The sequence below is a fragment of the Neovison vison genome, chromosome 3 (genome assembly GCF_020171115.1).
Source record: "Neovison vison isolate M4711 chromosome 3, ASM_NN_V1, whole genome shotgun sequence".
NCBI lineage: Eukaryota > Metazoa > Chordata > Mammalia > Carnivora > Mustelidae > Neogale > Neogale vison.
In genome coordinates this window covers 56809604-56835378 of record NC_058093.1, presented here as the reverse complement: position 1 = coordinate 56835378, position 25775 = coordinate 56809604, and the positions used below count along the sequence as shown (strand labels likewise).

The 25775-nt window shown below is 37.1% G+C and overlaps 1 protein-coding gene and 1 long non-coding RNA gene across 19 annotated transcripts in view; one reads left to right on the top strand and one right to left on the bottom strand.

The window, feature by feature from the left end:
- Nucleotides 1-25775, top strand: part of BAZ2B (bromodomain adjacent to zinc finger domain 2B) — a 315898-nt gene that overhangs the window by 278141 nt on the left and 11982 nt on the right. For 14 of the 18 annotated variants that reach the window (XM_044242153.1, XM_044242152.1, XM_044242151.1 and 11 more), the window contains 7 exons: nucleotides 13897-14552; nucleotides 14858-15131; nucleotides 15303-15458; nucleotides 16006-16166; nucleotides 19276-19586; nucleotides 19974-20109; nucleotides 23973-24119. In XM_044242153.1, coding sequence (XP_044098088.1) covers nucleotides 13897-14552; nucleotides 14858-15131; nucleotides 15303-15458; nucleotides 16006-16166; nucleotides 19276-19586; nucleotides 19974-20109; nucleotides 23973-24119 — 1841 coding nt within the window. The remainder of the gene's footprint in view (nucleotides 1-13896; nucleotides 14553-14857; nucleotides 15132-15302; nucleotides 15459-16005; nucleotides 16167-19275; nucleotides 19587-19973; nucleotides 20110-23972; nucleotides 24120-25775) is intronic. The other 4 variants (XM_044242156.1, XM_044242154.1, XM_044242150.1 and 1 more) reach the window with 1 other exon arrangement.
- The window catches only part of LOC122902525, a 93682-nt gene that overhangs the window by 67488 nt on the left and 419 nt on the right, over nucleotides 1-25775 (bottom strand). Inside the window, exon 2 of the long non-coding RNA XR_006383818.1 lies at nucleotides 25372-25424. This is a non-coding gene — a long non-coding RNA (uncharacterized LOC122902525). The remainder of the gene's footprint in view (nucleotides 1-25371; nucleotides 25425-25775) is intronic.

The window sequence follows — 25775 nt, the reverse complement described above, 5'->3', positions numbered from 1 at the left end:
CATAGCAGCTTTTTACTACACATGTCTCCTGAGGCAAGGGAAATAAAAGCAAAAATAAACTATCAGGACTTCATCAAAATAAAAAATTTTTGCACAGTGAGGGGAACAACCAATAAAACTAAAAGGCAACCTATGGAATTGGAGAAGATATTTAGAAATGACATACCTGATAAAGGATTAGTATCCAAAATATATAAAGAACTTCTAATACTCAGATACTAAAAAATCACAATCCAATTTTTAAAAATGGACAGAAGACATGAACAGACATTTCTCCCAAAAAGACATACAGATGGCGAATAGATGCATACAAAGATGCACAAATCACTCATCATCAGAGAAATACAAACCAAAACTGCAATGAGATATCACCTCATACCTGTCAGAATGGGTAAAATTAACAACACAAGAAACAACAAATGTTGGTGAGGATATGGAGAAAGGGGAACCGTCATGTAATGTTGGTGGGAATGTAAACTGGTGCAGCCACTGTGGAAAACAGTATGGAACCTCCTCAAAAATTTAAAAGTAGAACTACCCTACAGTCTAGCAATTGCATTACTAGGTATTTACACAGAGAATATAAAAGTACAGATTTGAAGGGTACATGTACCCTAGTGTTTATAGCAGGATTATTTCTAACAGCTGATTATGGAAAGAGCCAAAATGTCCATAGACTGATGAATGGATAAAGAAGCAGTGGCATATGTGCGCACGCGCACACACACACACACACACACACACAGTGGAATATATAACTCAGCCTTTAAAAGAATGAAATCTTGCCATTTACAATGACATGGATGGAGCTAGAGATACCATGCTAAGCAAAATAAGCCAGTCAGAGAAAGAAGAATACCATATGATTTCACTCATATGTGGAATTTAAGAAACAAAACAGATAAACATAGGGGAAAAAGAGAGAGAGGTAAATGAAGAAACAGACTCTTGACTATAGAGAACACACTGATGGTTCCCAGAGGGGAGTTGGGGGGTGGTGGATGGGTAAAACAGGTGATGAGTATTAAGGAGGGCACTTTTGATGAGCCCTGGGTGTTGTATATAAGTATTGATACACTAAATTGTACAACTGAAACTGATACCACACTGTATGTTAACTAATTAGAATTTTTAAAAAAACTAATGCTGCAATAAACGTTAAGTGCATATATCTTTAGAGATCTAATTTAAAATTATAAAATTACAAAAAAGTTGTAAAATTATGAGTCACTTGTTAGATGCCAAGGCTTGGTAAAGCTTAAGAGCAGTAAAGAAGTACCCAGGCACGTGGCTTTGCCTATCTATAATAAGAATCATCTGTGAAGCTTAAAAAAACAAAAACAAAAACCAAACCCCACTGAAGACCAGTTACATATTCTTCAATTTGATTAAGGGGCACATCAGTCTCAATCATTAGGTCATGTCAACTTGAAGTTATCTAGGGCATCAACTTTTCCTTCAAAATGTCTGAAGTTAATCTCTTTTCAACACTGCTGAAATTGGTTCTTTATTAATAGGTGTGTGGATTATGACACCTGTCCCCAATTTCTCTATGTTCACTCTCTTCCTTCCATTACATTCTGTCATCATGTCATGCCTCTAACTCCAAAACCTTGAGTGACTCCCTATTGCTGATACCATGATGTAATAAGTCTGTATACTACCTAGCATTCAAGCATTCAAGGACTTCTATAAATCTGACTTCAAAATATGTTTATACTGTTCTCCAGTATGAATTAACATAGACAAGTCTACTCACCGTTGCTTAACATATGTGCATTCCTCCTGCTTTGCATACTTTGCATGCTTTGTTTTATCAAATTCTGTTCAATATAATGCTAACTTGCCTTTTCTTCGCCATCTAAATTTCACCTTTCTTGATCCAGCTCAAGTTCTAGCCCTTTTATAAATTCTTCTGCAGTTTATGTAAGTGGAACTATTTTTTATTATCTGTGAACTCCTAGAAAACCAAATAATTACACCATTATCTTGGCAATTGATAGATAAACTATTCATATTAAGTTTGATAGTTGTCATAATTTTGATTCTTCTTAGTGTTAAAGATAGAACTATATACAACACAGGCACTTTAAAAATATTATAAGAAAGTAAGTAATTGAATGTCTTTATAAGGTTTATAGGAAAGCTTACAGGAAACTTTTCTTTTTAATTTTAGACCTCTCAGATTAAATAACATTTATTGAATTTGTAGTTATTGGACCTCAGTTTCTATTTGGGCCCTTTCACTTAGCCTCTTTGGACCCTGCTCTCTCTACAAAAGAAATTTAATAGGCTCTGTCTAAACTCTTTTGTTGTTATCATGTCAAATAATGGATTTAAGAGAACTACAAAGTGATACATAAACATTAATTATACTTTATACTACTATTTGTGGTCATTGCATGGTACAGGGGAAAAGTAGGAATAAATTTTCACTTAGGGGTTATTTCCTCATAAAGTTTTTATTAATTCAGTGATGAATGTGCATCTGCTATATTATTTTAAGTGCTATGAAAGTTATAAAATAAATAACAGATGTAGATTCCTTTCCTTTATCTTCCGGCTCATTAAAATGAAAAACCTTTATGATTTTAATCATCAAGTGCTTAATATGCACTTATATTATGCCTTATACTAAGCATTATGGAGGTACAAAAGAATCAATTAACCTGTCTCTATCCAGAAAGAGCTCGCAATCTAATTGGAAAGATATACTATATATACCAGGCAAAGAACAAGAGCATATTAGTGTGCACTATAGGAAAGTAGTGTATCTGAGAGGCAAGGCTGATAAGGATGAGTAAGTACTAACTGGTAGAAACTACCATAAAATAAGTGGATATTAAAAGTTAATACAGTATTAACAATATGCAATATTCTATTCCTTTCATTTATCACTTTTTAAAAAATTATCTAAAAGCTCAATCTGTTCTTAATGAAATTAGACTTAACATTCATCTATTTAAAAGTTTAAATGCACAAGTTTTTAAAAAAATAAATGCCCAAGTGTTTTTTAAAAATCCTATAATAGCTTTATCCAAAGAGAAGATATCAGATCTTGGATTACCTCCAAAGAAAACTATTAACTAAATTCATGTTTTATAAGATGCAAGATAACTCACACCATAAGTGAAATACATGCTGCTAATAACAACAAAGTTTATCAGTCTGGCAACTCTAGAGTAAAGACATAACAAAGAACATAGGATCTGCTGAGCCTCTATATTGATAGGTTCCATAGCACTGTTGTCCAGACTGTAAACTGGACAAGCAACAAGAGCTCCCGAGAGAGGTGCCCTCCTTCATACTCTGTATTTATTTTTTAAAGATTTTATTTATTTATTTGACAGAGAGAAAGAGATCACAAGTAGGCAGAGAGGCAGGGAGAGAGAGAGGGGGAAACAGGCTCCCCGATAAGCAGAGAGCCCGATGCGGGGCTCGATCCCAGGACCCTGAGATCATGACCTGAGCTGAAGGCAGAGGCTTAACCCACTGAGCCACCCAGGTGCCCCCATACTCTGTATTTTTAGGTTAATTCAAGAGGAGGTTGAAAACCCTTTGTTTATCTAAGCAACAGCATATATATCAAAGGAACTCTGAGCCTAGGAATACAAAGGGCAGATTCCACATACTGAGAGCCTTGGGAACAGTGCTGACAACAGCTAAAGGCCCTGCTGTCCCTCTGCAAACTAGCTCAGTGGGTAATCTGGCTTGCTGATGGGCCTCAGGGAAGAGGGAAGGAGGAGAGCCCCTGTAGCCATTTAGCTAAAACTGAGGGTTTATTCCCCTTTAGTCCACCTCCTGACCCTTGGTGTGGCTCAGTTGATGGATGCCTTCTATCAATTATATTATATTTTATTTTTATTTACTTTTTATTAACATATAATGTATTATTTGCCCCAGGGGCATAGGTCTGTGAGTCATCAGTCTTACACAATTCACAGCATTCACCATAGCACATACCCTCTCCAATATCCATCACCCAGCCACCCTAACCCTCCCCCGTCTGCCCCCACCAGCAACCCTCAGTTTGTTTTTTGAGATTAAGAGTCTCTTATAGGGCGCCTAGGTGGCTCAGTGGGTTAAGCCGCTGCCTTCGGCTCAGGTCATGATCTCAGGGTCCTGGGATCGAGGCCCGCATCGGGCTCTCTGCTCAGCAGGAAGCCTGCTTCTCTCTCTCTGCCTGCCTCTCCATCTACTTGTGATTTCTCTCTGTCAAATAAATAAATAAAATCTTTAAAAAAAAAAAAAGAGTCTCTTATAGTTTGTCCCTGGTCCCATCTTATTTTATTTTTCCCTCCCTTCTCCCCCAGGAACCTCCTGCCTTGCCTCTCAAATTCTTTGTGTCAGGGAGATCATATGATAATTGTCTTTCTCTAACTGACTTATTTCGATCATCATAATACCCTCTAGCTCCATCCACATCTTTGCAAATGGCAAGATTTAATTTCTTTTGATGGCTGCATAGTATTCCATTGTAGATATATATACCACATCTTGTTGATCCATTCATCTGTTGATGGACATCTAGGTTCTTTCCATAGTTTCCATATTGTGGACACTGCTGCTATAAACATTCTATCAATTGTATTTTAAATGGTGTCTTTTTTTTTTTTAAGATTTTATTTATTTATTTGTCAGAGAGAGAGAGAGAGCGCGAGCACAGGCAGACAGAATGGCAGGCAGAGCAGAGGGAGAAGTAGGCTCCCTGCTGAGCAAAGAGCCCGATGTGGGACTCGATCCCAGGACGCTGGGATCATGACCTGAGCCGAAGGCAGCCGCTTAACCAACTGAACCACCCAGGTGTCCCTAAATGGTGTCTTCTGAAGGAGGCCTTAGATAAGCCAGAAAAATTCCAAACAAATAATATTCACAACACTAGTAGATTTAGATTTCCCCTGAGCCATATTTCTATAGTATATCCAACAAATGGTCTAAAACTATGCATTTATAATACTATTCAGGTCAAGGAATCAATGCTAAAGTGTTCAGTGGTAAGACCCCAAGACTTCTCAATGGCATTGTCCCCTGGGGTAGCTGATTTGGGGGTCATACCCTCAGCTTCATGGATGCCTGTCAAGGGAGGAGCCCTTGTGCAAAGTAATGAAAGCTTGTTTCCCTGTCTACCTGTCGATTTACAAGTACATTCTGATGCTGACACCAGAGATCATAGCTGGTAAAGTCTCGAGTGCCTTTTAGATTTTGAGTCACTATTAGTACCACACTCTAAGCAGCTAAGCTAACCAGCCAGTTAAAGGCATTATAAAAAGATCTCATAGTTATTGATAAAGTGTGCAGACAATGTTATGTCCAGGTAGGAAGCAGGAAGGCCCTGCTGTTCACATAAGAAAACAAGTTCTACTGGATCACAGAGTGTCAGCCAGTCTGGTTCAATGCTGCATTTTGTATCCATATGGCATTTATACTTCCTGGGGATAACTGCCAGCGTTCCATTAGTGAGACTCAACTGTAGGTCTAAAGGGGAGAAAAGTGCTACCAGGCACCCCTGATGTGGGAAATGGGAGCTGAGTTGTCAGGATATGAGTGTCCCTCTTCTTCTAAGAAGATAGAGTTTTACACAGTATAATTAGTTAAGGACAGAATTACGGATAGCCCAAGTAAATGAGGAGTCTGGAGTAATGAGTAATCCTGTGGCATTGTCTGGGAGTGGAATGCCCACAAGGTCCTCCATAATTAAGTAGGTTGAGGATGACAAATACAGCATCCCGATAGCTTTGAAATAAGTGTCATTGTGTGGGATCGCTGTAGAGGACTATTCAGTACAATTTGCTAATATCTGTAAGAAAGGCGACGAGAGAGTTATTCATACTACATCCGCCCTCTCACCCTCTGAGGTAGGCATGCTTATTCCCATGCCAAGTCCATCATTATCTTCAGGGCTGATCCATACAGTCTGTCCTTTTTTTCTGAAACAGTAAGTTCCACATGAAATCAGGAGGTGCCATTTTCCCACCAAAGATGTCCTCCAGACAGAGTACACTGTATGGGTATAAGGACTGCAGCAAAATCTCCTGCTTATAGGGTGAGTGCACAACAAAAATTTAGAAGTGTTTGGAATAAAGGGAGAATTCAAATTGCCCCTCCTGTGGGTGTTACTTGCAAGTGTCATCTGGAAAACAAGAGAATATCGGCATTTGTGTCCATCCATTCTTCCGTAATATGAGCAGCAGGAGCCTCCCAGACACCAGTTGAAAGGTACCAAAAAAGGAGAGGAATGTTGAGGTATAAAAACTCAGTGTCCCCAGGATGCCAAGTAGATTCTTCATCTCTGCTCTTCAACTTCAAGATGTCAGGGAACTTCACCAAAGTGTAGGGACCTTTATGCGGTATGAGGGGTGTTCAGAGTATAGGAGTGTCCAGACCAGACAGCGGTTGGAGGTAACTGTGGAGGAGTTCGTGCAGCCATCTTTTAGAATACTACTGCAGTGTTCTGTACTGTCTGTGGAGAAGAGGGAACATGGACCAGCCATTCAGTACTATGTTGGCCAGCCCATTGCTGAAAGGCAGCAACTATGAAAGGAACTTCAAATGTATGATTGTATCATTTCTGGAAACCCTACTATATAATAAATATGTCTCAGTCTTCATAGTATTATATGGTTCACACATGGGAGAGATGTAATAACTCCTTCATATCCAGGAACGGTATATACTGTTTAGTGGCTAGAGAATATCAGATACTCAAAAGCTAACAAATGCCATCAGAATATCTTTGCCAGAGTCATAGGCCCTTGTAGTGCTAGTGTCAAACAGCGTTGTTAAATAGCAAAATGGCATTGTTTTCAGTACTCCTGCCTGAATCTATTCTTGCATAAGAAATGCAGTCTTTCTCCTCCAGGTATATAACTGTGTTGTGCAGCCTTGGCAGGCCTGGTCAGTGCATCTGGGTGTTGACAACATGCCTGGCCAACAGTTACCAAAGCTGCCATAGAGGTCACAACAAATATGTCCAACTGATATGTGGAAATGCTTGTGTGGGACTTAAATACCTCAGTATTTCCATGCCAGTATGCTGTCTGATAAAGGAACAACTGGAGTTCACACAAAAGGCCCAAAGGCCTTTGCGGTGAATGTGATTCTGGGCTTTGAGCCATAGGTAACAACCAACTCCCAGCTCCAATAAAGGAAATTGTTAGCCAAGGCCTTTCTGCATTCTGGAACGGTAGATACTTGTCCCTCATTATTTAGCAAGTCCATAAATATTTGAGGCTCTTCTTTCAGCACAGTGAGGGTGATTAGCAATCCTTTGGAGGGGGACCCAGGGACAGAGCCCAGCCCTAGTCCTTCTTACATTTGAAAGAGCCCAGATTAGGAACAGAGAAAGTCTGGCTTCTGGAGTTGAATCAAACTCATGAGGTGGAGGTGATGACAGTATTTCCACCCATAACCCCATTTCAGGAGTTGAGATGATACAGGTATTTCCCTAGGTTCTGTTCTCTAAATCCTTTCTTGAAGAGTCTGGAGACTGTGAGATCTTACCAGATAGTGGGTAGGGGTGAGGCTTAACAGCTGTAATCTCTGAAGAACAGTCCTCCCCAGGCACCTTCTTCACCTAATCTTCTGGTGAATCCCCCTCTGTGGATGACTTTTCAAGCTCATGTCTATTGGATCTTCTGTGTCTCATCTCACAGGTCTTTTCCACCATCCCATTAGGTCTTTTAGGTTTTTGAGGCAGGTAACACTTCCACACTCTAGAATTATACAACATATCAACTTCTGTCTTATAAATCCTTCTCTCTATAAGCAGTACCACATGTATTTGTGTGAGGGAGTCTCTGCCAGAAGTCTAGCTATCTTCTCTTTTCTTTGTTCCTTTTTTCTTTTTATTTTGTATAAAAACATGTGCCACAAATTAGGCTCTCTCTTTCCATTTCCTCACCTGAAATGGGGCTCGTATGATCTGAAAGAACTATTTTTTTTAAGGTTTTATTTATCTATTTGACAGAGAGAGAGAGCAAGAGAGGGAACACAAGCAGGGGGAGTAGGAGAAGGAGAAGTCGGCTTCCCACCAAGCAGGGAGCCCGATGTGGGGCTTGATCCCACGACCCTGGGAAATGACTGATCCACCCAAATGCCCCATAACTGTATCTTTTCTCACGTTGCCTCTCAGATGAAGGAGTAAAGTCAAAACTATTGTCCACTTAGGTAGAACTGTTCTGATTCTATCATTTAACATCCTTTGCATGAAGATCATGTTATCAGGCCTTCTCCTCTCAAGTCCTGGGGTTTCTTATCTTCATGCTAACACAGCTAGTATCTCAGAGCAGCTGCATCCTATGTGGATCTAGTCCAGTTCACATTCAAGAGTCTCAAGAAAATCACCCCAACAGGGATCTTACCAAAGCTACCAAGCATCCAGTTAGAAAAGTGTGGCAGTACCTGTCCCAGCAGTACTAGTTAACCCATGCTCGTGCTCATTCTGAAACAAGGGCATTTCCCTCTCCTCCACTTGTTTTAATACCACTATTGTCCCTTCATCATGCAAACAAAGAAGCCAAGCCTCTAAGGATCCTTCCAAGTGCTGCTTTTGGTGGTGCTCCTGTTGAGAACCTAGCTCTTGTTACTCTGTTTATTGCTGGATCTCCTTCTGCTGGTATTCCCACTCAGGTTCCTATAGAGCATGCCTCACAATAACTGGCTTCCTATCACAGGGGCTAGTTGCCTCATATATCATAACAGAGGGATCATGAGAGTTTGCCTCACTTTCCCTTCTACAGAGGCCTCCACCCTATCTAGTTCACCCTCCAACTTTAAACTCTTGAAAGTCTCTAAGTTGGTAAGGAAGGAGGAATGACTGCATTTCAAGCCACTTTATCACCACTAGTCTCCCTGTTTGGTGTCCACATTAGAGCTTCTGCCATCCTTGGGCACAGCTACTGAGACCATCCTAACCCCACCAAGTGAATTACTGCTGACCCTAAGGAGAATATCTTCTCCCCTTGTGTGCTCCTCTTCCAGAAATCCATGACATTAGGACTTTGCTGGACACCAACTGCTGTACAAGATGCATGGTTACCAAAACCGCTAATGACACACAAAGTGCTAATTGCAGGAAAGTTTATTAGTAAAGGCAACTTATAAGCAGAGAAGTAACAGTACACAGGATCTTCCAGTTCCAGTGTGGTTCCATAGGACTTGGATGTGTGACAAAAGCACTCCAGGAGATAAAACACTATACCCTACACCTTGCTCTGTATTGATGGGTATTGTGCGAAAGGGTAAAAAGCACTTAGTTTCTCTAACGGCAAACCCATCAAGAGACCTTCAGCTCTAGGAACAGTGCTAAGGGGTATTCATACCCAGAAGCAAAGTGAGCTTCTGGCTCTATGAGCCTGAGAACCATGTTGCTATTAGCTAGCTAAAGGCTCTCAGCAAAGTGGAAGGAAAATGAAACAAGTTTGTTGATACACACACACATACAAACACACACACACACACACAGTGATGTGACTGTCACTCTTCCATTTTGTATTAGGATGTGGTTACACCTTTAGGTCTAAAGTAGAAAACAAATTCCTGTTATGGATATGTGGGGGACTCTTACCTGAAGGGAGCAGGTATTATAGATCAATCATCTTTTTTTTTTTTTTTAATTCCTGAATCAGACTGGGAAGGAACAATCCTAGAGAGAGAAAATGTTGAGAATCTGCTTCATTTAGTCTTCTCCACAGTAATAGCAAGAAATCTCCTAGGAGCTGAGTCATGGTAACACTATTACAATGAAAACAGCTAAGGAGCAGTACGGGTACGCCTGAGGTTCTGCTGTATGGAATGGGAAAGTGCCTTTGAGTCCTGTGAGGAAGCGATTGCATAGAGACCTATTTTAGACCAGGGTTTTCACATTTCTTATGTTCTTTATTCATGTTTTACTGACAGCGTAGTCAAATTTATTTGAAAGCTATAGCATGCTTCAGCCCAACTAAAGAGAGCCAAAGGAAAAAATTTTCACTTGAACTCAGAATGAGTGGTGGACCCCTGGGTCCACAACAACCATTAGGTGAACCTGAGAGGGTTCGAAGTGATTTTGATAAAACTGAAGAAGACATAATCTGGTATTTTTTTTTTAGGATTTACTCCAATTGACAAATGGCATTTTCTTTGGCATTATGCACTTACTTTTATTATCAGGGAAATGAATCCAGTGAACAGCACTCCCTGTTTCATCTCTTGTCTTCCTCTTCTGCCCACTGAGCAGAGAGCTCGATCCCAGGACCCCCAATATCATGACCTGAGCTAAAGGCAGAGGCTTAACCCACTGAGCTACCCAGACCCCCCAAAGATGTTTATTAAAACTCGTTGACACATGTCAGGGAAGTGAGGACTGGAAGGAACCAGGGGGTTGTATGAAATGAAGATAGAAAATTATTTAAAATTAAAGAATCTCTTTATACAAAATTCCTTCCAATTTTTTAAAAATAATTTTACATTTTAGTTAGAGATCTTTTTTTTAATTAAGCAATTTGAATGTAAAAGTTAAAACAACCATGAGTAGACTATTAAAATGTATCATCAGCTCAATCTACTTTATTATATATAAATGGGAAGTCATCTAGTCTCAAACCGGTAAAAATTGGTTGACTGGTTAGCCCATTTATTTTTGGACATATGACAGAGGTTTTTCAAGACAGTAGTTCTCAGAATAAATCAGGAACAGCTCTTAGTACTTCTTTACTAACCAATAACTTGTATAAAGCCAGGTACATGAAAAGAATATTTGTAACTCTTTTCACGTTTGCTTAATTAGAGGTGATGAAGTAGGGTTTTCTTCTCAGGCCAAATGTGTGGAAGTACATAGAGATTTTTTACTAGCTGCCTTTAAGGTTCTTCTGTCTCATTGGTTTTAAGCAATTTGACTATATGTTTTGTTGTAGTTATCTTCATATTTCTTTTCCTTGGAGTTAGTTGTATTTCTTGGATCTGTGCCTTATAGTTTTCATCAAGTTTGAAATTTTTTCAACCATTATTTTCTCAAACTTAATGTCCTTGTCTGCTAATTCTACTATCTTGTTAGTTTGGGGTCAGTTTTCACTGATTTTTCTAATTATGTGTTGTGTTTTCCTGTGTCTTTGCAAGCATTCTACTTTTGATTGGATGCCTGACATTGTAAATTTTGCCTTCTTGGGTGCTAGTAATCAGAAAAAGTTTGGTCCTTTCAGTTCTTGGTTTTTAAAACTTGTTAGGCAGGACTAGGATAGTGCTCAGTCTAGGGCTAATTATCCCCTAACTACTGACGCAAGATCCTCGAGTACTCTACACGACGGCTGTGAATTTGGAGGATTCCCAAGCTGGTTGGTAGGAACAGGTACTATTCCCAGCCTGTGTGAGCATCTAGCACCATCACCTCTAACCCTTTTCAAGTGGTTCTTTCCCTAGTCTCAGATGGGTTCCTGACACATGGGCGCTGATAAGTATTCAGCTGAAACTGGAGTCCTTCCATAGGTCTGTGGAGCTCTCTTTCTAGGCAGCTCTCTCCTTTCCAGTACTCCCTTCTGAGCATTGTAGCCACTTGCGTCTCCCTTGGACTCTCAGTTCCGTCTCCTCATCTCAGGAGTCAGCCAGCTCGGCCTGAATTTCTCCGTGTGATGTAGCCTGGAAGCTGTCCTAAGGCACTAAGCTGGGCAATCACAGGGCTTGCTACATTTGTTTTCTCTCATTGTTACCTCATGTCCAGTTTCTTACAAACTATTGTTTCATATCTTTTTGTCTATTTTTTGGTTGTTTCATGCAAGGAGGTGAATCTAGTCCCTGTGACACCTGAGTGCGTAGAATCATAAGTCTGAGGAATAAGCTTGTAATTTGGGGTAGAAATTAATATCAAGAGAAGGATGTAAGAGCTATTTAAAACATTAGTAGAAGATCAGTTAAACAAATCATGATCTATACATATAATAGAATATTATGCAGCTGATGAAGTATAGTTCTATATTTTGCCATTGAAAGCTGTAGAAGGTGAACAGTGAAAATATTAAATACATTCTTTTATTTCATCACTAAAAAATATTAATTGAATCCCTATTTTATAGCAAGCACCATGTTGGGCTTTTGGGACCCTATAATAAGCAAGGTAGACATTGTTCTACCTTTAAGTAAAGCTTACTGATTTAAATTCTAGTGTGTGGGAGTGGGATTGGAATAGAAAATAAACAGATTATTGTGTCTAATGGTGAATTCTGCCAAGTATGATGATACTCTAAGGTGAATGGGATGGGGACCCTACTTTAGATAAGGTGATCAGAAAAAAACCTCTGTGACAAAATGACACATCATGTGAAACACGAGGATACAGAGCCAGTCAGTAAAACAGTATTCTAGGCAGAGGGAATAGCAAGTGCAGAGACCCCAAGGAAGGAAAGAACTTAGCATGTTTGAGAAGCCTGAAAAAGGGAGAAAGGAAGAACAAGGACAAATATGGCCAGAGGTTGTGGAGGTTTTCAGGAACTAGATCATGCAATGTGGTAGGCCTTGTATAGGGCTTTTGATTTTGTCCTAAGTTGCGAAAAAGTGAAGAATAGTATCCCATTTGCATAATAGTGTGAAATGATACTCACAAGGAATCATATAAGATTTCCAGAAGTCTCTACAGGCATGATTGGTTAATCATGGTTACCTCTCAAGAGTACAAATAGGGCCTGGGGGTATAGGACAGAAAAGGTTTTACCATATACCTCTCATTACTGAATATTTTACCTTGAACATATATTACTTTTCAAATCAAATAAACTAGTAGATTTATATTTTTAAGAGTTTTTATGAATTATTTTTTAAAAACGTTTGTCATATTTTTGACAAAATATGAACCGGAGGGTCACAAAGAAGAAATACCAATAAATCTATGACAAGATAATCAGCCTTACTAGTGATCAGAAAAAAAATACAATTCAGATTTTCACCTTCCAGATATTGGAAAAGACAAAAATATCGTTAGCATTCAGTTTCACAGAGAGATAGGGAAATAGATGCTTTTGTGTAATTCTGGCTTTTGTGTGTATTGATTTAGACTTTCTAGAGGGCAGTTTGACAATTATATTGCAAAAACTCTGAAAGGTACCTATGTTAATATCCAGTAAGTTTTTTCTTCTAGAAATGTATCCTCAAGAAGTAAATCAGAAAAGAAGTTTTAAAGTCCAACGATACAGATATAAGATCATTCGTTGTTTACAGCACTGTTTATAATAGTGAATATTTAGATCTTATTAATATTATCCATATTAATCTTATTATATTCTGTATAGATCTTATTATATAGCCATCCGTAGAAGATTGATTATTTAAATTATGATATATTCCAGTTATCTATTTATTGATGCATCAGGATGTTTACAGAGTATCATCTAATAAAACATGTAGGTTAGAATATTGTAATAGGATTTCCTTTTTTTTATACTCTATAGGCTTACATGTATATGTGTATACATAGAGAGCTCCTAGAAGGATTTACACAAAAGTGTTTATACTAATTTCTGTTGTGCGTTAGGGCTTTCAATATTCTGACATTTTGGGGCACCTGGGTGGCTCAATGAGTTGGGCCTCTGCCTTCGGCTCAGGTCATGATTTCAGGGTCCTGGGATCTGCTTGGCGGGCTTCCCCCTCTCTCTGCCTGCCTCTCTGCCTACTTGTGATCTCTGTCAGATAAATGGATAAATCTTTAACAAAAAAATCTGACATTTTAAAATTTTGTAATGATTAATTATAAAATTAATTTTCCAATGAGCAAAAAATCTAACCTTTTATTAAAAAAGGAAAAATGCAGAATATTATTAATCTAGAGAAGTTTATATATTTATGCATATAACTTGATAAACAGTAATAAAATGCAATTAAAGTATTGGTTGGATCTGAAGAAACTGATCTTTTTCGTGCTTTTCACTTTTATAGGACTAGATGAAATTGCAAAAGAAAGAGAAAAACTGAAAAAGGCAGAAAGTATCCAGATCAAAGAAGAAATATTTGAGACCTCTGAAGATACTTTAAATTGTTCAAATGCAGATCATTGTGAGCAAAAGGAAGATCCTAAAGAAAAAGATAACACAAATCTGTTTCTTCAGAAACCTGGCTCTTTTTCAAAATTAAGCAAGCTTTTAGAAGTAGCTAAGATGCCTCCTGAGTCAGATGTGATGACCCCCAAACCAAATAATAGTGCAAATGGGTGTACATTGTCTTATCAAAACAGTGGAAAACATTCCTTGGGCAGCGTTCAATCAACAGCAACCCAAAGCAACATGGAAAAGACAGATGCTAATAATCTGTTCAGTCCTGGTTCAAGTGGCCCAGGGAAGTTCTACAGTCCTCTACCCAATGACCAGTTGTTAAAAACACTGACGGAGAAGAACAGACAGTGGTTCAGCCTTCTGCCAAGAACCCCTTGTGATGACACTTCACTTACGCATGCTGACATACCAGCTGCTTCTGTAGTGACTCCTCAGTCTCAGCCACCATCCACATCCCCCTCACCTGCCCCCGCCCCCCTCCTGGGATCATCTGCTGCTCAGAATCCCGTGGGCCTCAATCCATTTGCTGTATCACCTCTTCAGGTTTGTATTGCTCATTGTAACTCATTTCTGTGTTGCCTTATTTAATCTTTGACCCCATGAAGATTCTCGCTCCAGGGAATCAGATGGATGTTTGTATTACCCTGCCACAGTTTGAGAACTGGAAAGAGTCACAATTGCTATTACCAAGCTTCATTACAACTACTATGCCTTTCCTAGTCTAGGGCAAAGGCTTCTTGAATTACCTTTTTTTTTTTTTTTTCAGAATTTAAAAAATTTCAGATGCTAAACATTTTTCCTAACTTTTTAGATTATTCTTCTTTTAAAATACTTTGGTTTTTTTATAGATGAAAAGTGGAGTATCTATGATGGGACTCCAGTTCTGTGGATGGCCCACTGGCGTGCTTGCTTCTAATATTCCGTTTACACCACCTGTACCTAGTCTGGGATCAGGATTGGGATTATCTGAAGGAAATGGTAATTCATTCTTGACTCCCAATGTTGCTTCAAGTAAAAGTGAATCTCCGGTGCCACAGAATGAAAAAGTCTCCTCAACTCAGCCTGCAGCTGTTGAAGTAGCAAAACCGGTAGATTTTCCTAGTCCAAAACCTATTCCAGAAGGTAGGTACATTGAGACAGTTTTTAGCCACTTACTTTATTTCATTGTTAGTAGAGTCTTATAACTGAGTCTTCGATGTTTATATATGTAGTTATAAATCTGCTGATTTGTTTTGTGCCATTAATTCATATTCAAGATATTTGTAAAAGATGTACATATTTATCTTGACTTAGAAATGCAATTTGGTTGGTGGAGAATTATTGACCCAGAGGACCTAAAAGCTTTGCTTAAAGTGCTACATCTCAGAGGAATAAGAGAAAAGGCATTACAGAAACAAATTCAGAAACATTTGGATTACATTACTCAAGCCTGCATCAAGAATAAGGATGGTATGTACCTAAAAGAGATTGCTGCTCTCTTGCTTACTTACGAAAATTAATTCTTTTACCTTAAAATGTATTTTAGTATGTTTTAATTTATTTCTGATAGGCATTTGTTTTTCTATCTTACTCCAAAAATAGTAACTATTTACATTTCTTAAATTGGCATTACTTTCTTATGTTTTTTTTTACAACATACAGATATATTAAAAAAGAATAGTCCTTAAAAAAGAATAGTCCTAGGATGCCTGGTTAAGTTGGTTAAGCAACTGCCTTTGGCTCAGGTTATGATAGATTGGCCTCGAATTGGGCTCCTTGTTCAGCAGGGAGTCTGCTTCTCCCTCTCTCTCTGCCTGTCGCTCCCCATGCTTGTGCTTACTCTTTCTCTCTCTCTCTCTGTCAAATAAATGAAAATAAAATCTTAAGAAAAAAAGAATATTCCTACTTTTTAAAAGTAAGCTGCATGCACATGTTACCCCTGGACTTTTATTTACTTTTTGAAAGAAATCACTGGGGAATAGAGTAGATTTTAAAATTAATTTCTTTTCAAATGTAGTTGCTATTATTGAATTAAATGAGAACGAAGAAAACCAGGTAACTCGAGATATTGTGGAGAACTGGTCAGTAGAAGATCAAGCAATGGAAATGGATTTGAGTATTCTTCAACAGGTGGAAGATCTAGAAAGGAGAGTTGCATCAGCAAGTTTGCAAGTGAAGGTAAAATTGACTTGGAATAAAATCTGTTTTTAGGATAATGGAAGGTAACTAATATTTATTACATGCCTGACATTTGCCCGTTCCTATGTTAAATGTCTTTATTTTGTCTCATTTAATCCTTATCATGATCCTGAATTAATTTTCCCCATCTTACAGGTAAGGAACAAGTCTCAGAGTAAGTAACCTGCCAGTGGTCTTATAGTGAGTGGCTAAATGTGGGTTCAGATCACATTGGTCTAACTCCAGTACCCATGTTCTTTTTACTAAATCTTGCTGCCTTCTTAATGACAATAGAAACTGTCATTTCTGGTATGCAGTTCTTTACCACAGCAGAGTTTCACAGTTTCACCATGATAATACAATACTCTATTAAATTCCTACTACCATGTTTTGTTTAGGTCTGGGAAGCACCTCTATAATAAGCCATGTCGTGTGTCAGATATTTACTCTATATAATTTAAAATTGGGGAATATAGATATATCTGAATATGTGTTATATTATGATACATACACACACATACATATATATGTAAATTTTTAATATATGTGTTTATCTACTGGGCATTACCATTCTCACAAACAATGATCAGAACTGGCTTCCAATGGAAAGGCAAAAGAAAGGAAAGCTTTACCTTTGTGCAAGACTTTTTGGTTTTGTAAATAGGAGTATAAAGTCTTCTCAATTGATAATAAGGTGACATCTCTGAGAATAAATGGATTGGTGGTAAATAAGCATGAGACAAATACCTGAAAAGGTTTAGAAAATGTAGTTTCAATGTAATTTGATTAGATATTTCACATTTATCCAGAATGAGAAACTTATAATACTATCCTATCCAATGATTAAAATACTTCTTCAAAATTATTTTAATGCTGGCATTTGGAAATTTTCAGGAATCTCCAAAAAATATCATTTTCCAGGGCTAATATAATATCCATTTCTTGCCCCAAACATAATTACCAACCTTGGGAAGTTTATCATATGCTGAAACTATTGTACTAGGCAACTATACAAATCCTTTTCCTGGTGCAATATAAAAATGCCTCATTTATCTGGCATCTTCAACAAGTGAACTCTTCTACACAAATTAATTTTCTGGAAAAATAATAATTATTCCATTTAGTGCTACAATTTCTTGACATGTGTGTTGGATCACTTATGTTATATATTACACTGCCTTCTTAAAATTGAGAATAATGAGTTTGATTTAAATTCTCTTGGTGACACAGTATCTCCAGTATGAAGACCAATGATTAGAAAATGATTCCCTCAGGGAATCATTTTGCCCCTTTGTTAAATGATCCTAGTGTGCTTTGCTTTTTGAACTATGACATCTGCTTTCTATAGTCTGTTCTCTTTAATGATCAGTTGTTACTATTTGCTGATTTTAATTTGATTGGTTCTACTAGCCCTATTTTCCTCCAACTTCCTTCCTCCTCTCCCCCATCTAACCTGCCAAGTCTGGTTGGCTATTGGTTGGAAAAGCATATCATCACACTTTTCAAGTTATGTATAAAGTCAGAGCATGGGCATGAAACATTTTTCTGGAAATAATATTCAAATTTTGGTGAATGACCTTATACTACCAGCTGCTTAGAAATTTTTGGCTGTGTTCTCAGAAGCTAAGTGGAATTTTTTTTTTAAGTGGTATGTAGTATCCGTTCAAACTATAAGAATGAAGCTATTTGACATGAGTTATACCTAATGCACCTAAGCATACTACTTATAACTTCATACTTATCTCCTAAATATAAATGTTCTACTGAATTAATGAGAAAGAATTGATCCCAATATACAAAACAAAATAATTATCACTAAAGAGGCTTAATAAAAAGCATAATGGTCATTTTGTTTCTTACTTATTAAGTACTTATTCCGTATCAGTCAGTGGACATCACAAAATTGGATACAAGGTGGTTTCTGCCTCAGAAAGCTTGTCATATAATATGGAGAAAAGACATGTGTGCATCTCTGTAGACTCTAGTAACTGATCACAGACAAGTACAGAATTATTCATGAAAAAGAATACAATATTTCTGGTGAGGAGATACGAGAAAGATCAGGGAAGATTTCATGGAGAAGTCAAGATGAGAGATGAGAAGATGACGAAGGCTTTGACAGAGAACAGAGAATGCCATACGAGAAAAAGCAGATAGCATGAGTGGAACACCAGGAACAGGGAGCCCAAACATGGAATTTGTCTGCGGTGTAGGGTACATAAGTGGGAATGTGCGAGAAAGAAGTAGATTCAGTTACTTGAATGTCATGATAAAAATATGGACTTTGTTAAGGAGTAGGGAATCTTGGAAGGATTTAGAGCTAGAGGATTGATATAAGCAAGCTGAGTTGTAGGATCATTTATTCAATCAACATATATATATAGAGAGAGAGAGAGAATGAGAGAGAGAAAGAGAGAGATATGTTTGCCCTATCTGCTGGAGATAAAATGACTAAAAGCAGACATGACCCCTGCCCTCTTCGAATTTAGAGGTAGAAAAATGTTCATCACATAATCATGTGTAAACAAGGACATGGAGTATCATGTGGTTCTATGAGAACCTGTAACAGGGAGATTTAACCTCCAAAAGGAGGTTAAGGATGGATTTCCTGAGGAAGTAAATTTTAATACAAGAGCTACAGAATGAGTGGAGTTAAGAAGGTGTAGAGGAACAGAGAAAAAGCCATACAGACAAATGTAACAGCTTAGGCAAAGCTCCCGTGGCTGAAGGAAAAATGGTAAGTACAGAAGAGTGGTGGAAGGAGTGAAAATGGAAAAGAAGAACAAAGTTTCAGAGACTACCGAGAATTTTCCATTTAAGTGGTCCCATGAAATAAGTATTTATTCATTCTCAAGTCCTTCAGAATACTGCTGATTTTCATTATACTTTCATAATATCAAAGTTATTAAATTTTCTTCTTCAAACTTTTAACTGTTTCTTTTAATTTTCTATTCTTGTTTCTACCTAGCATTAGGAAACACAAGGTAAAAACTAACAGTAAAGATCCTTGAGATCTGCTGGTGTCTGCTGCTGTATTTTAAATACAGGTAATTCATCCATCATGCATTTTAATAGGAAACCGTAATAACATCATTCTCTTGATATATAGGGTTGGATGTGTCCAGAGCCTGCATCAGAAAGGGAGGACTTGGTATATTTTGAACATAAGTCATTTTCTAAATTGTGCAAGGAGCATGATGGAGAATTTACTGGCGAAGAAGAAAGCAGTGCACATGCACTAGAACGGAAGAGTGACAACCCCCTAGATATAGCTGTAACCAGGCTGGCTGATTTGGAGCGGAACATTGAGAGAAGGTATCTGAAGAGCCCCTTAAGTACCACCATTCAGATCAAACTGGATAATGTGGGCACAGTTACTGTCCCTGCTCCTGCACCATCCATTAGTGGTGATGGTGACGGGTAGGTTATTGAGATTAACTTGAAAAATTATTGTGCTTCTTTGCTAATTGGAGCCTATTTTCTATTGCCTGTTATCTATGTATCTTCTTGTATGTCTGTGATCCATATGGATCATGCTATTTGCATGGTGCTTTGTAAAAACATTTTTTTTTTTGTTATGTGCGTTGATAATCCTGCAAAGTGATCTTACATTTACCTGGTTGTGACTAAGCTTTGAGGCACGTAGCCACAGTCTGTGCACTACATCAAATTTAGTTGCTTAAACCTTATTCTTATTGGCTGTTCCATGTTTTTGTCATTGCTTGGCTTTCAGTGTGATGATTGTTTCACATTCGGTAACCATAAATGTGGATATGACCTACTTAATTTTTCTATATTTCAATGCAGAATTGAAGAGGATATTGCTCCAGGGCTCAGGGTATGGAGAAGGGCATTATCAGAAGCTCGCAGTGCTGCACAGGTAGCTCTGTGCATTCAGCAGTTACAGAAATCAATAGCATGGGAAAAATCAATTATGAAAGTTGTAAGTGTTTTCATTTAAGAAATACTATAACTAATTTACTTTGTCCTGTTTTTCCCAACCTCTAAATCTTTCTTAATTAATACATTACTTATTGTCAAAATAATGTATGCTTTGCTTGACAGTTTAATTCTTAAATGTTTCAGTTTGATATTTTTCTCATTTTGAGCTTTTTGAAGGAAACTACCAAATATATTATCTCTTCTTTTTAAAAGTCTTGATTCTCATTCCGTGGAATATTGTTTATAACTCTGACTGAAGTTGTTTTCTATATTCTGTTAACATAATAGTTGTTCACCTAAATATTTTGAAGACCCTTTTACTCCTGTAAACATTCAGTTGCTAACATTATCTGCTATGGACATTCACTGCATTCTTAAAATGTCTTTATATTTCTTTCAGATTTCTTTTTTTAATGCTAAGAGATGCTTAGGTGAGGGGCGCCTGGGTGGCTCAGTGGGTTAAGCCGCTGCCTTCGGCTCAGGTCATGATCTCAGAGTCCTGGGATCGAGTCCCGCATCGGGCTCTCTGCTCAGCAGGGAGTCTGCTTCCCTCTCTCTCTCTCTGCCTGCCTCTCTGCCTACTTGTGATTTCTCTCTGTCAAATAAATAAATAAAATCTTTAAAAAAAAAAAAAAGAAATACTTAGATGAGTAAATACAAAATAAGCAGAGAGCTCTTAGTTTGTGTACTTGATAATCGTGCATGTCATCAGAAGTAGCTGACATGAAGAATAGGGTTTTTTTTTAATTCTAACAATTAGAACTGGTTTTTCACCTTCTTTGCTTAAGTTCAAGTGGTTATCATCGTGTATATAGAGGTAGAAGGTACCTTTACCTTGTACCAGGCACCAAATACTATGTATTCAAAATAAAAGCTATAGTCGATGTAGCTTCCAGAGAGATGCTCATTTTAAATCATGTTCATGTCCCTCTTGCCTCTTATATATCAGCTATAGAAATATTTATTATATGTGAACCTTTATGAATTACTTTGACATTTGCTTTGACATTTAAAGATTAGCTGTAAAATCCAAACATTTGAGATTTGTTTTTATGAATGACTAAGAGTAAAATTCCTTTCCTTAAAATAGTCATTCCCCAAAGAAAAGAAGTGATCCTTAAATATTTTTTAACATTCTTTGCTTTATTTTTACCTCTAAGTTTAGACTACTCAATGCCTTACTCATTCTTACAAATAAATTTGATTTCTTCTGTGGTTTTTCCCTTTTTCACATAAAATATCTATGGAATAATGAACATGCAGTTTTCACAGTCTGCTCAAATTTAGGTCTTTTCCAATCCACATTACAAGTTACCATAAGATTGAAGGTACGTTCTGTTCATCTGGTAGCATTTTTACCAGGTAAAAAGAATTTTTCTTCTAAAAGTTATGATTAAAACCAGTTTTAAGGCCCCCTTGGAGAAATATACTTGGTGATATTACTAGACTGTAATGATCCTAAGATACAGAATTCTATATCAGAATGAAATTGGAACAGTTCTTGTTCTCATATACACCAAAATAGTCGTCATGATAGGGTCAGTTTTGTTATAACCTGTATATAGAAACCCAAAATTTGTTCCAAAATCTGCCTTTGTATTAGTATTCTTGCTTTCTGCAATCAAAAACTTTATTTCATTTCTGACAAATTCATAAGTCTTTTTCATGTTATTAATACACATTTATCACTATTTAACTCCATCTCTTACAATTTTCATTTTTTAATATTTAATAGTACATTATTTGCTATGAAACTATCTTGAAAAGAAGGCATAGTTTCATAATCAAAGATTAATGAGCACTTTTTAACCTTTAACTAGAAATGTAATTGTGCCTAAAATAATCCTCATAACAAGTCCTAACAGAATGTTAAAGTATTCAGTGCCTTTAGAAATACCCTCTTTACCAGAGAACAGGCTTATCATGGAAAGAAAGAGCTGTCTTAATTTGCCTCCCGATAATTCTCTGCCCACAGCGTGCTTTATTTTGTTGTTAATGTTAAACATAGGCAATATCCACTGTTTTATGCCCTACACTTGCTCTAACATGTTACGAGCTATTGCTGTGACTCTTTGAAAGTGTTATAAGCTTGATACCTCTCACCCTTTTTTAATAAGTATCAGAAAAGAATTTTACTTTTAAATCATAACTGTGAGATGTCAGAGAGACTTTGTAGTATTTCTAGTTTCTGTTATAAAAAGTAGAATTTACTTACTGTTCATGAAACTAATTTTAACTTTTATTGTCATAGGGATTTAATTATAACCTTCTAAATGTTATTTCTCAATATTTTTACAATTGAAGTTTTAAAGATATAACTTAAATTTGGAGAAATAATACCATGTTAAAGTACTTAGTGATGTGGTATTAGGAAAGATCAGAAAATACTTACTGTTAGGGGTGCCTGGTTGGCTCAGTGGGTTAAAGCCTCTGCCTTTGGCTCAGGTCATGATCCCAGGGTCCTGGGATCGAGCCCCACATCGGGCTCTCTGCTCAGTGGGGAGCCTGCTTCCTCCTCTCTCTCTGCCTGCCTCTCTGCCTACTTGTGATCTCTCTCTGTCAAATAAATAAAATCTTTAAAAAAAAAAAAAAGAAAATACTTACTGTTAGAATGGCAGACTCTGCTGCTTTTGCTCTTAGTACACACAACAGTTTTAGTATTATGTATATTACATACACTTGATAGATACTTAAGCTGAATAATGTGTATCTGCCATTTTGATAAGATTTTTAAGATGCCATTGATGTACATATTGAGTTATATAAGACTATTTTAGACTTTCCCAGATTAAGATTTAATGTTGTATTGAAAGTTTTAACAATTAAGTTTGAAAAGTTAAGCTATTTTGTTTTTAAGTGTATAAATATATAACTTTCAATTAGTATAAGTGGTTTACAGTTTAAATGTTTTGCTTTTTCAAAATATTGATTACAAGTCATTTTCTACTGTGGCAGTATAAGCTAAATGTCAACACAGGGTTAGTATCGACCATTTTTTAAAGCTTTCTTGAAAGTTTTTCTTTTCTAACTTTGCTTCTTTCCTTTTGTGAAACTGGTTATGCAGAGTATGTATGCATGGGGGGAGGGGAATCTCCTTACAGATTTTAAAGTTCTTAATGGTATTAGAAAATTTTTCACAGAGAAGAAATAATTTTATTTTTAGTTCTACAAAATCAGTTATGACTAATTAAATTCTTTGATTTAATTTATTATTACCAGTTTTTTTTCTCCTTAGAAATCATTTTGTAGGATTCATTTTGTGACACTTGTTTGATTTAGGTTGAATTCCAAAAAGTTTTTTTGGTTTGGACACTTTTTTTAAAACAGTCTCAAAAAGTAGATGGATAATTTAGCCAAAATATAGTGTCATCTTTTTACTATTATATATAATTTTGATACTAATACAAGTTTCCTAATTTTGATCTTAAAAATTACTCTAACTCTTACTTGTTTCTTTCTCAGGATATCATGAGGATGCTAAGATAAGCAAAAGATGAAATGCCTTTAAAAAATTAAAACACCATGTATTAAAGCTACTCATTGCTTTATGTGCTCTAATGTCACGTTAATGATTTCATATGTTAATGTGTACATGCTTCTGAAGTGTGTGCAGGCATTCAACCTCTAGCTTTGTTCTTTGCAGTCTACCTGAAATGTGCATTTTCCCCAATTGAACTGCTCACCCCGTCATGTGGTCCATATCTGTGTAATGAGAGATACATAGATGTGTACGGCTACTGTATATTTGTTAGCAAGCGGAATATTTGTTACTAATATAAATGAGGAATTACGGTGTGTTTAATATCCCAGTAACTAGTCTTCACAGCAGCGAGCTAATTTTAAATGATTTCTCCTATATTATAGTACTGCCAGATCTGTCGAAAGGGAGATAACGAAGAACTGCTTCTCCTTTGCGACGGCTGTGATAAAGGCTGTCACACATACTGCCACAGACCCAAAATCACCACTATTCCAGACGGGGACTGGTTTTGTCCGGCTTGCATCGCTAAGGTGAGACTGAGCTAACACTAAACTTTCTAATTGCCAGCTCAAAATGCAGAGCTTTATGGGAATTTTTTTTAAAAGATGTAATTCACAGACCATAAAAATCCCCTTTTTAAAGTGTACAACTCAGTGGTTTTACAAGTTGTACAACCATCACCACTATTAAATTCTACAACAAATTTTTCATGACCCCAACAGAGAGTCTTTGTACCATTATCTATCATTCCCCATTCCCCATCACCCCTTAGCCTCTGACAACCATTAGTCTCCTTTCTGTCTCAATGGATTTACCTATTCCAGTTGTTACATATAAATTATATCATACAATATGCTGCCTTTTTACAATATGCTGCCTTCTGTGTTAGACCTCTTTCACCTAGCACAATATTTCCAGGTTCATTCATGTTCTAGCATGTATTAGTCCTTCCTTTTTATAGTCAAATGATATTCCATTCTTTCAATATAACATATTTTGTTTATCCATTCTTCCATTGATAGATATTTGAGTTGTTTCCATATTTTGGGTATTATGAATAATGCTGCGAGAAACATTCATACATAAGTTTTTGTATGAATAAATGTTTTCACTCATCTTGGGTATATACCTAGGAGTTAAACTGCTAGACAAATGTTAATAATCGTATGTATTTTAAGTCACTTTCTGGTCACTTTTAAATTAGAAACCTGTGGACACTCATAATGATTGATTAAAGAGAAGCAATATGATCATAGCATTAGAAAGTAAGGAGTAAGAAGTGTGAAAGGATCAGCATGTGTTGAGGGCCAGAGTCTTTGTTAGGTGTTTCCTAAGTTAGTCACTCCCTTCCATGTTTAATCTCTTGGCCAATAACTTCCATTAATTATTACCAGTAACTGCCATGTCTCCATGAACTAAATTCCAAACATCCATCTATTCACTCTCTCTTTTCTTTTGGTCTACCCCCTTTCACACTCTAACTCCAACAATTCTTTGAACTCTAGTCCATTTATCTGAAGACTTTCTCACTGTCCCTCTCGCCTTTCATGTCCTCTCTTTTCTCTAACCTTGCTTGTAATGTGTCAACATTTCATTGTCATAATCCTTGCATTCACCTTTATCCCCTTTGCCTCTCTCTCACTTGGGAAAACCATCATTCTGATTAATCCAACTCTTGACTTCCCGGCACCTATACTTTTATATTTCAATGTGGTTGGAGAAAATAGCCAGCCCTTTAAATTTGAGGCATTAAGATGGTCTTTTATGGCCCTGATAACTTACCTCCAACTCTGTCTCCATCCTTCTTCTCAGCCGATGACCTTACTCCCATTTCCCTGTGATAATAGAAGGTACCAGAAGAAAATATTATACGAATTTGCCACCACATACACCATCCTTCCTGTGTCTGTGCTCACATACTCGACCTTCCTCCTATGAACTGCTAGTGGCTCTTACAAACTCAGCTCCCAGACTTATGCATCAGAACTCACCCCTCTCACCTTCTTAGGAGTGTGATTCCAAGAGTTCTCTTTTCTGCACCATCTGTGTTTCCTTCTCCCCTGGGTTCTTCTCATCAGCCCACTAACATGCTCCTACTCCTTCCATCTTGAGAGAACTGAATAAAAATAACCCTCTTCTGTGCTCACCTCTTCATTGATTCACCTCCCCCTTTCTTCCCTTCCCTT